Source organism: Phaseolus vulgaris, chromosome 8, assembly GCF_051622355.1.
Source record: "Phaseolus vulgaris cultivar YP4 chromosome 8, ASM5162235v1, whole genome shotgun sequence".
NCBI lineage: Eukaryota > Viridiplantae > Streptophyta > Magnoliopsida > Fabales > Fabaceae > Phaseolus > Phaseolus vulgaris.
Window position 1 is genome coordinate 57,074,074 of NC_143505.1, and position 12,845 is coordinate 57,086,918.

General features: G+C 27.3%; 1 protein-coding gene across 1 annotated transcript; it reads left to right on the forward strand.

Moving 5' to 3' along the window:
- Positions 1–6,707: 6,707 nt before the first annotated feature.
- On the forward strand, positions 6,708–11,725 carry LOC137825503 (cucumisin). Its single transcript, XM_068631184.2, has 10 exons — positions 6,708–6,905; positions 7,028–7,122; positions 7,258–7,349; positions 7,439–7,673; positions 8,387–8,909; positions 9,022–9,125; positions 9,220–9,441; positions 10,491–10,602; positions 10,672–10,885; positions 11,079–11,725. The coding sequence occupies exons 1-10, from the start codon at positions 6,822–6,824 to the stop codon at positions 11,606–11,608; spliced, it is 2,211 nt and encodes a 736-aa protein (XP_068487285.2). The 5' UTR covers positions 6,708–6,821; the 3' UTR covers positions 11,609–11,725.
- Positions 11,726–12,845: the final 1,120 nt, after the last annotated feature.

The window sequence follows — 12,845 nt, forward strand, 5'->3', positions numbered from 1 at the left end:
TAAAACCTTGGTAGCTAATTAGATATCAATTTAGAAACTATTTAACAATAATAAAAATTAATTTAGAAACAAAAAAATTTTTTTAGTTTCTAAAATAATCTCTAATTTAGTACTATAGCAACTAATTACTTTTTGTCACTAAAATTGTTTTATATTTTATTTCATAATTTTATTGTAATATATCACAACTGTCAAACAAGTCCATTAAAAAGTTTTATCCAAAAAAATACACTTAAATACTATAATAAATATAACATTTAATATAGTATTGATAATTAAACTTTGCATTTAATATATTTATTCATAACAATAAATGTTCTACACTAAATATGGCATTTTTATTTAACTTTAAATAGTGACATGTAAGATGAGGTATGAGTAAGCAATTGACCATAGAATCCTGAACACAAACACATCACACAGACACTATTTTTATTTTTATAAAAAATATCAATGGTGCAATATCAAATTTATTAATATTAACCATTGTTTTGAGATATTATTTACTATAAAACTTAAAACTCCATCATAATTTTATCTTTACATTTATCTTTACAGTACATTTCACATAATTTTAAAAAATATTTAAATAACTTTTTATGTCAACTCTTAAAAAATTAAGAAATAACAAGATACTTATATTTTTCCAATTCATAGTGACCAACAAACACGATTAGTTACATCAAGTGATTATTTGATTCTCGATCTATGAATTAGTAAAATATATTTAATGTTTGACCTGATGATACAATAAGTGAAAACAAAAATCATTAGCGAATTCGAGAAAGTGTCAAAATTCAATAGTAAAAAAATGCAATTAAGATTTAATATTTTTAATATTTGATGTACAAATTCTTTTAATAGTTTACAGTGTTTTTTAGAAGTAATATTTTAAAATGTCAAATTATTTTATATTTTATTTCTCTTTTTTCTGAAAATATTAAATTTGTCTTATATTTTTAAATTAGACCTAAACATTAATGAGCATACTTTTATACTATTTTAAATATGTTTATTTTTATCATACATGTGAATAGTCAAAGTTACTAATTATATAATATTCAGTTAGACTTTGAAATAAACTTGGACGTTTTATTTTCTATTTATTGAACTAAAACTATAATTATTATTATATATTATTTTTGTGAATGCAAAACTGTTATTCTTTAATTATATATTTTATAAAAAATTATAAAATATTTTTAATAATATATTAAGAAGTACTTACAAATTTTGTAAAATGATATTTATTTCATTTATATATTATATATTATTTTTATAAATCCAGTTTATTATTTTTATTTATGTAATTTATATTAAATAATAATTTGGTTTCTTTCTACTTATACTTATTAATGTTGATTGTGGCTCAAATCATTTTTCAAATATTTCATATATTTTTCATGTTTGTGTTGATTGTTCAAATTATTTTTCATCTTTGTCATCAAGTGCTCATGCCACTTGTCTAATTTGTATTGCTTGTGTAGGTCAATGGTTTAAATAATATCAAAAGTATAATATACAACTTTATAAGACACAAATATTTAGCTTTTAGCATTTAAAACACAAAGAAACTTTCTTAGCAAACATGATAATAGTTAAGTTTGGAAATAAACGGAACAATAACAAATATATTTAAAATAAAATAGACAAAATGATTTAGATTTTTGCTTTTAAAGAAATAATAAGAACAAGTTTGAACAAAAAAAAATGCGATGTTCAACATTTTTACATTGAATCATCATTTATTGGTAAAAAGAAAAATGCATTTTATAATACTTATTTAAAATATTTCGTTAAAAATCATTGTATAGTTGTGTCTTGAAGTTGTTTATGCCAACCAACCAGTGTAAATTTATATCATTTATAAAAGTCCATCAGCTTCCACACATATGTATTTATTATTTATTGTATTCAAATAATATAATTTTTAAATTACATATATAATTTTAAAAAATAATATTAAAAATATTAAAATAATAGAATATAAAAATATGTATAATTTTATAAGAGTAAAATTAAAAAAATTATATGGTAAAAATCATTTTTTTGTGTATTTTCATGTTTCATATTTTTAATTTTTTTTTTATAAAATACATACTATAACTAATATTTTATTTAATTATTGACAATAATATGCATTTTAAAATAAAAAGGTATTTTTTTTACTTTTATAAATCAATATTTTTTTTTTCAAAATTTAAAATATTAAATTGTATGTCATATGAGTATTTTCTAACTAATAAAAACATTAACTCAAGTATTAAGTTTATAAATTTGTGTATAATGTATAATGTATAATGAAGATGCTAGAAGATGTTTCTTTTTTTTATAGTTTAACATGTATTTAGTATATAAATTAATAATTTATCTCAACTCCACTTATTAAACATAAACTGTGTTTTTTTCTTAGGAAAGTGGAAATTTACAAATCAAAACACACTCTAATTCAATCGGATAATATAATTGAAAATAATTTGAATTTTATTAAATTCTTCATATTTAAAAAAAATGTCAATTATTTTGAATTAAACGATAATTTAATATTTTTATTGAAGATCCCAATCGACTAAAGATGATGACATTTCATTGTATATAAATAGGTGCAAAACTCAATTTTATGAGTCGATTTTATGTGATTGAGTTAGACTTTAAGTTTAGTTTGTAATAATTTTTTTATATATTATTTGAATACATGTTCTTAGTATTGTTACAGTGTGGAAGGTGTTCACCCATGAAATGTAAACAAACAAAAATTCTTAATGGGAAAACTACTTGGAATTCCACCCACTATTCATCTTCGAATGTTGTTTAGCCTTTTCCTAAGATGTGAACTCTAGTGGAGCACACACTTATCCCAATACAATAATTAGGACATTGACATCCCTTATAATACCAATAACCAAACACCATGATTGGCAGCCACATTTACATTATTACCCCTTTCTACCTACTCTCTAGACCACTCCTTTCAATTGTCTTACCTTCACTTACTTTTTCATGTCTATTCTTTGGGACAGTATGTGTCATTTTACCCACATTGGATTCTCTCACATTTCAGGAAGAAAATTACCCGCACTTTTTCTTCTTCTTTTGTCTAGAAAAGCTGTAAGGACTGTGTTTTCAATGTAATAATCTAATTGAGTAAATTAAATTAAAAAGAGTAACTAAATTTAACTTATGTTTAAAATTTAGTTAAACTAAGATACATCTGTGTGAGGTATGTGAACTAATTTGAAAATTTAACTAAGAATAATAGTTATATTTTAATTGAGAAGTGAAAATAGTAAGTATTGAGGGCTGGAGAAAGCATAAATAAATTGGTTTTTTTTTTTTAAGTGTTTTTCACAACAAGAAAAATTAATTTTAGCTGCCAACAAAATAAAAGAAGTTACTAGTAAGGGTAAAGTCTAGTCAAGTTAGACATAAAAATAAATGTTAAATATTGTGTTCACAATGGAGACCTTTAACTCACTAAAAATTATTAAAATAATAATAATAAACTAGTGTCTAGAATGGGGACACAAAGTAGATGCAATGAAAAAAAATTAATTGACAGAATAATATTAAGTCTAGAATGTGAACACAAAGTTGATGTAAGTTAAAAATTATTAAAATAATAATAACAAGTTAGATTTAGAATGTGAACACAAAGTAGATGCAATCAAAAAATAAGTTGCAAAATGATATTGCGTTGAGAATGGGGGCACAAAATGGAGAAGTTAATATTTTATTAAATTTAGTGTAGGTCTAGGCGACACGGATAACAATTTACTTACATTTGTTTTCTCACGTAGTGTCCTCAATGACAACGCTAAGTTTAATTATTGTTAGAGATCCCACATCGACTAAATATTAAGATATTTCATAGTATATAAGTGGGTGTAAACCTCACTTTATAAGTTGATTTTATGAAGTTGAGTTAGACTTAAAATTAACTTTTTAATATGGTATCAGAGTTCACTTCTTAATATAGTCTCATGCACGAGTTGCAAAGACTTAAAGTCCACTTCTTAATAATTATTTAATTTTATAGTCATAGAGTTGTTTTTTTGCTTTTTGCGTCACTATTTTGAGAACTCTACCATAATTATTTCTTGTAGTATTAACAAGAATAGAAGTGTTGCGTCCGAAAGAAAGATATGAAAGTGTAGGTTGAAACTAAGATTATTTAAAAGATGATGTTATGTTTCCTTTATAATTATTTTAAAAAAATTAAAATATTAAAATCAATTTTCACCTAAACCCTAAACCCTACTTAATATGAAAGCGTAAAGTTTAGGGAAAGATTTGAATACGTAGGAAGAATTTGTCTCAGTATGACATAATCTGAACATGTAACCGATTTTTACATGAAATCACAAAAATATCTTTAAGTTAAAAAGGAGTACATATTAAAATACATTTTGGATTTTTTTTTCTGAAACACGTGGAACACGTCACGAAATTTTGTTTGTGAGAACATTTTACTGGTTTTTGAAATTCCTTTTCTATAATAACTTTTTGATTTTTTTTTTTCAAAATGTATTTATTATATTTCATAATTATTTTTTCAAAATGAAATTTTGATTTTCTAATTTTATTATAAAATTTTATTTCCATAGCAAAAATTTTATTCTTGATTTATTTTTTTAATTCCAGATTTTTAATTCCGGATATCAATTTTAAAAATTTCAATATGCAACTGATGCAGTCACATTTTATAAGTTGATTTGGAAGAATTTTCTCATATTTTGTACTCGAAAAAACCGAAAAGAAGAAAAAGTGAGGGAGAATGCATTGAACAGTACAAATTTAGGCATAACACCTAACATGAATTTATCAGAAGAGTCTCATTGTTTCATTTAAAATTAAATTGGAACTAAATTAATAATTTAGAAAATTATGATACTGTATTAAAATAATTCTAAATATAGAAATCAAATTATAAATAACGTTTTTAATAAATTATAACTTTTATTAAGACTTCAAATATATTTAATGAAAGAAATTATGATTTTTTTATCAATCAAAATAACATTTTAAAATAAATCTAATAAAAAAAACTATTTTAAATTAAATAAAATTATTTATATAAAAGATTATCTTAATTTTAAGAATGGTATATTTATGAGATTTATATTAAAATCTTGCTTTCATTAGCAAGATATTTATTTAAGCAATTTTCATTTCAGATGTTCAAAGACAAAAGTTCTTAAAACATTGAAATGATTTAGTTATCAATTTTATATTAATATTTATAGATACGTAATTTTAAATAAAAGGTCTAATAGTTAATCTATTTTGGAATATTGTTAATTTTTATAAAATTCAATCATTTTTCTTTTTCATGGTTGTAATGATAGATGTAATAAACAGTCAAAGCTGATCATTTCTATCTGACTTTCATTCTTTCTATTCAATGATATATCTTCCCTGGGAAATGAAGTTGTCAGACAATTATTTTATTTAATAATATTTAAATTTGAATAATAAAGATTTAATTTTACAAGTTAATATTTATTTCAAATATATTATTACTTTATTTAAAATAGAAACAATCAATAAATTTTACAGATAAGATTAGCTAACTAAGTTTGAACTTTTTTTTTTTCCAAAAGCAAAAGTACTTGGGCATTTTTTTACACTGTGTAGATTTGTCGTTAAAAAAGATAATTTGTTTAAGAACATGCAAGATTATTCCATTTTTTTTTAACAACTACTACTAGAAGTGATATAGCTTGTCATGAATTATGATCCTTTACCCTATATTTATGATTTCTTACGAGAAATAAAGATTCGTTCAGTGGCCCCATTTTGATATTATACTATAAAAAACATTTTGTATTAAAAATTATGATTGAACATAAATAATATTTTTTTTAGTCCAAAAGATTTTTTTAAAAAGTCACAAAAAGGATGTTTTTAAAAGTTCTAAATAAAGTTATGAAAAAATTTATTAAAGGATCACATCCATGTCATTTTTTATTATTGTAAGTGTAAATTAATTATTTTATATTTGAGCAATTTCGTTTATTTTAATAAAAAGAAAATTGTAAGGGTGAAAATAAAAAATAACCATACCTACCTAACAACAACTAAATAAATTAGTATTTTAATTGTCTTTTTAATTTAAAATATTAATATATTATATTATAATGGGATGTGAAAAATGTTATAAAATTAATGCTTTTACTTTTTGAGATGTAAAATATTTGTTTTATAAAATTAATGTTTTAAACTAACCATTTCTAATTTATTACTTTTTTATTTTTATTTTGTAAAAACTCATTTATTTATTCATTAATTATATTTCTAATTATTTTAAACATTAAAAATATTTATTTTTTAATGCATTCAAAATTAAAATTATTAAAAAAATAATAATTTATTATTTATTTATTTATTTTTAAAATGGTGCTAGATAGGAAAATAAAAAATAAAAGGGTGCTAGATAGGGAAATAAAAACAAAAAGGTGCTAGATAGGGAAATAAATATGTAAATGGTGCTAGATAGGAAATTGAGACCTCGTACAAAATACTGCCATCTCATAACCAACTAATATAATATATATTATCATTTTATATTAAAAATAAATAAATATTTTATCTTTTTAGTGGTGTGAAATGAAGATATTTTGTTTTTTTAGTGGTGTCAAAATTACAAACACTCTAGTGAAATAAATTACAAACCAGTGTTATTGGATTTGTGAAAGTAGCAATGAGCCAAACTGTAGTAGTTCTCTTCTACTATAAATACTCTTTGCTGGAACTTGCTATACTCACACTTAATTTAGCCCCTTCAAATTCTGCTAGGTATTTCATCCATTGGAGTATCAAATATGATCTCTTTAAGGCCATGCCTTCTTTTCATTCTTCTCTGCATTGCCACAGTTAAACATGCACATTCCAACAATGATAGGAAGGCAAATACCTACTTATATCTTAAATCTTGCATCTCCCTCCTTATTTTTGGTATCCATCTACTTTATATTTAGATTTCAATTATTCTTTTAATTTAATTAATATATAATTTTTCTCAACACAGACTTACATTGTCTACATGGGTGATCATCCCAAGGACACAGACCTCACTTCCATACCTTCTCTTCATACCACCATGGCTCAAAAAGTCCTTGGCAGGTTCAACATATATTCTTGTTTATGATAACTCCTGCTTCAAAATATCTTTGTTACTGAATAAAAACTCCACTGTAAATAATGGAATTGAGTTAGATTGATTTTGTTCGTTAACTGTCCAAACCTGCTTGCTTCCAGCGACTTCAAAACAGAAGCTGTACTTCACAGCTACAAAAACTTCAATGCATTCGTCATGAAGTTAACAGAAGAGGAGGCTAAAAGAATGGCAGGTGCTATTCTCATTTCAATGCCTCTGTAATTCATGATTAATATTATGTTCATGAAAGGTAAAACACTGTGTTACTTTGGATTGTAACAGAAATGGAGAACGTTGTCTCTGTTTTCCCAAACGGCAAGAATCGTCTTCACACAACAAGGTCGTGGAACTTCTTAGGGCTTCCGCATAATACTAATAGAGAAACCATAGAGAATGACATAATTGTGGGAGTAATAGACAGTGGTATCTGGCCCGAGTCTGAGAGCTTCAGCGGCAAAGGATTTGGTCCTCCACCAACCAGATGGAAAGGATCATGTCATAACTTCACCTGCAACAAGTAATATCATTTATTTTATAGACTTGTTTTTTTTCTTTTTCTCATTTTCTACTATATTTATCTCTATTTTCTTTATATATCACTTTCTTTCTCTTCTTTTTATTTTCTTCCAACCTCTCTCTCTCTATGAATACCCAGATAAGGTATACTTTAAACATTACTTTTCATTTCTGCAAGTCATATGTTACTGGATAAAAACAAGTTAAAATAGATCTAACTTATTTTTTTTGAAAATTCGATCTAATCTATTAATTGTAATACAATTTTTTAGGTCTGGTTTTAATTATTTGAAAACTTGGGTCCAGCTATTAACCTATTTAGATGTTTATTTTCTGTTTAATTTTTTATAGGTCTAATTTATCTTTTACATGGTTTAATACACTAATAAAAAATAACTAGAGTCAAGTTTGAAATATTTATATAACATCATTTTTCACGACAATGTCATACTCTGACTAGAATATTTCGGGGTAAAGTAATTGGATGCTCACTTTCTAAAAAAGTAATTCTTTATTAAGACTGGTGATGTGTTAGCACCACATACACACATCACCACAAACAAACAGTAAAAACACATTTATTTCATATACCAATAAAATAATTTTTAATCATATTTCTTTTTAAAATTTAAATATTATTATATTATTATAATCTATTGTGAAGTATATGTTTCTACTGTGTATGATGTAAACAAAACAATCTCTATTATGCAGCAAAATAATTGGCGCAAAGTACTTTAATATAGAGCATGAGTTTGCCAAAGATGATATATTATCTCCAAGAGATGGAGAAGGTCATGGATCACATTGTGCATCAACAGTTGCTGGAAACTCGGTTAACTCAGTAAGTGTATTTGGGTTAGCCTCAGGGACTGCCCGTGGAGGAGTTCCATCTGCCCGAATTGCAATGTACAAAGTATGCTGGAAGACAGGAAGTTGTGGCGATGCTGACACCCTTGCAGCCTTTGATGAAGCTATTAGTGATGGAGTAGACGTCATTTCTATTTCAACTGGACTCGGAAATATAGTCCATGTTCCGTATTTTCAAGATTCAAATAATATAGGAAGTTTTCATGCAATGAAGAAGGGGATACTAACCTCAAATTCTGCCAACAATTTGGGTCCAAATCTTTACTCAATGACAAATTATGCACCATGGTTACTTTCTGTAGCTGCTAGCACTTTCGACAGAAAGATTGTCACCAAGGTGAAGTTGGGCAATGGGGCGATTTATGAGGTATCATTTCTGTAAATTCTCCATTATAACTTCAACGGAATTGATCTTAACTTGAAATATTCAAATAAAGGCTTAGTTTTACTGATGAGTGTGAGTATTTATATGTGTGCAGGGGGTCTCAATCAACACATTTGATCTTAAGAGAAAACTTTATCCACTTGTATATGGTGGAGATATACCTAACACTGCTGGTGGACATAACAGCTCCACATCCAGGTATCAGAAAATGAATTCTAAGACAGTCTGTTGTTTTCTTTAAGGAAATCAGAAAAAAATTGGATTTCAATTTGATACGTTATTAATTGGTCAGGTATTGTGAAAAGGACTCTTTGGATAAACATTCAGTGCAGGGAAAGATTGTTCTGTGTGAAAGCATTCAGGGTGCTGAAGATGCAGGGTTTTTATCTGGGGCAGTTGGTGTTATATTTGGAAATAATTACCCTAAAGATTTGCCCGGAGCATACGCGTTGCCTGCTTTGGAGGTTACTCTGTGGGATCTAAGACTCATACATTCTTATTTAACTTCAAACAGGTATGTGTGTTTATACAGGCACCATAATTACGAACTGCACCTCCCAATATTAAGAGAAAAATAGTAATATACATATATATATATATATATATATATTATCCAAAGTGATATATATAAAATATTTGTACTATAATAGTGCATTTTTGTATGTATTTGAATTAAATAACCTTTTAATTTTCTAGATATTATAAATAAATATCTTGATGATTATGTATTAATAGTAAAAATTATAGTTAAGATCAATTTTATGTTGAAAAAAACGGGTAATTTTTCACTAAAATAAAACACTAAGAGAGTTATCCGACATATAATATTGAATACTATAACAAAAGAGAAAGCAGCATAATACTAATAAATAGAACAGAATAATAAAAGAGATAAAGACGAAAAAACACACCAAAAACTAGTTAACGGAGTTCCGCCAATTTAACTTAATCTCCGACACAGCTGAAACAACCCACTTTTACTAATGTGGAAGAAAATATTACAAATTAGAATATTAACAATAAAGGAGGAGAAATTAATTTATAACTCTCAAACTCTCTCGAATAATTCTCACGGATATAAAATTTGGGATTAAGCCAAACATTTTATTTTTATGTATTCATTAAATACTAAGTATAAGTATAGACTAAAAAAAGTTAAAAGGTGTCCATTTCTATCTGAATCAATTTTAAGTATCTTAAAAATTTATTTAATCCTGTGTATCTTTATAAATGAGACTTTTGTGTTCACCTTTATTATTTTCAAAATGCTAATAATAGATTTAATGCTAAATAAAAAAATGATCAAATAATCAAATATCTTAGTTGAAATAACTTGTGGGTTCTTCTTCAATATCACACAAATATATATCTTTTTATTTCTAAATTGGGGTAAAAAATTCACTACATTCAAAGTTTTAGATAATTCAACAAAATAAGTTCATGAGTTATCCACTGGAGTCACTTTAGTTGTTAAAGGTGTAAAATATATGTGATAATGAAAAGTGTGAAATCTAATGATATTAAATTCAACCTTTTCTCATCTATTGTTCTACCAATTACTAGAAATGCAACAGCCACAATATTTAAGAGTGAAGAAGTAAACGATGGACTAATCCCTTCCATAGCTTCATTCTCCTCAAGAGGTCCAAATCCAATCACACCAAATACTTTAAAGGTAACCTTACATATTGTATGCTATATAATCAAGATACCATTTTCAATATTAATTTTACTGATATTGTAGCCTGACATTGCTGCTCCTGGAGTTGAAGTTATAGCTGCATGGTCTCCAATTGACCCAATTTCAAGTGTCAAAGGTGACAAAAGAAAAGTAAAATATAATGTAATCTCAGGCACTTCAATGGCATGCCCTCATGCTACTGCAACAGCTGCATATATCAAATCATTTCACCCCAATTGGTCTCCTGCCATGATCAAGTCTGCATTGATGACCACTGGTAATTAATACTTTGCTAAGTTACTACTACTAATATGTGCTCTCGAGAGTGTGTTTTAAAAAATAAATAAGTTATAATCACCTAGTTCCTCTAAGATAAAAGTGTGCGTATGTAAGCAATTACACATAAAGAGTATGATTTTCTTTATCATTAGTCAGCCAAATTGACCATCTTTTTTTCACTCTATTGATAGCTACTCCAATGAGTCGTACTCTTAATCCTGAAGCTGAATTTGCATATGGAGCTGGGCTTATTAATCCTGTTAAGGCACCAAATCCTGGTCTAGTATATGATATTAATGAAGCAGATTATATAAAGTTTTTGTGTGGTGAAGGGTTTACAGATAAAGAGCTTCGAGTCCTAACTGCAGATCATAGTAGTTGCAAAGGACAAGCGAACAAGAAAGCAGTATTTGAATTAAACCTCCCTTCATTTTCTCTTTATGTAAATGACTCATATTTTAGTAGTCCTTATCGAAGAACAGTTACAAATGTGGGATCTACAACATCTACATATAAAGCCAGAGTAATTGCTCCATCTTTGTTAAATATTCAAGTGAAACCCAATACTCTTTCCTTCACATCTATAGGGCAGAAAAAGTCATTTTATGTCATAATTCAAGGGAGAATTAATGTGGAAATACTCTCTGCTTCTTTGATTTGGGATGATGGAAACCACCAAGTTAGAAGCCCAATTGTAGTGTATGGGGCTGTAGCAAGTTGATCGATTCTAAGTGCGTCAAATAAGATGGAATAATTTGAAATCAAAGTTGAATGATGTTTGTAACTTTATGAAGAAATGAATGCAAATAAGCTCAGTGAGAGGAGCCTTTTTCTTTTATATTGTTGCTCTTGTATGGGTTAGAACTGAGATAACTATTATCTCCATCATAGTTGGTCGGTCTTCTTTTGCCTCTTTGTTTCACTGAACACCTCCCTCCTATTCCTTCGCTATCCTCCCCTCCTTTTGCTAACTCCTAATCCAGAGGTACTCCGACACTCAAGTGAGATCTTAATATTCGGTGTGATTAAGGCGTGATGACGACGTACCTTTTTTCCGAAACTTGTGACTATTTATATGATTTTGGGCCCTGTTTCTGGGCTAAATTAGGATTTTGGATCATAATTGAGAGTGTATTACCTAATGGTTAATCACTGTTTGGTGTAGTTAACCTTCTCTTGGGCTTAATGAATTTAGTCATATTGATCGACACTAACTGGATGCTAAGGCCTCCATTTGTTTTCGACAGGTACAGTTGTCAATAGTATTGTACTTTTATGAAAAATATTGAGAGAACGAAAGGTTGTTATCACAGAAAAATAATGTAAAATTAGAAAGATAAAAGAATAATAAGACACTTCTATATACAGAAGACTAATTGGAAGACTCATCTACTTAACCAACACTCGACCTAACATTGCCTTTTTAGCCAACAACCTCAGCCAATTCATATGTGCTCCTACTACACTCCACCAGCAAGCTGTCTCTCGACTTCTACATTATCTCAAAGGCAATCCTGTTGATGGCATCTATCTACCTCACACTAGTACTCTTCAACTTCGAGGCTTTAGTGACTCTGAATAGGCCACATGTCCTGAAATACGAAAATCGATCACATGATACTCCATCTTCTTAGATGACTTTGTGATGGGAGAAGATGGGATCTTGAGATTTAATAGCAGAATTTGCATACCTGCAAATGAAGAGCTCAAGAGGGTCATAAAAGTCATCTTAGTCTATATCCCGGTATGAATAAGATGTACCAAGATTTGAAGGAGTCCTTTTGGTGGTCAGGCACGAAGAAAGAAATAGCTTAGTATGTTGTTGCATGCTTGACATGTCAGAAAGCAAAGGTAGAGCATCAAAGACCTGGTGGATTGTTGCAGTAGTTGGATATTCCTGAGTGGAAATGGGATAGCATTGTTATGGATTTTGCTACTCATTTTCCTACATCAGTAAG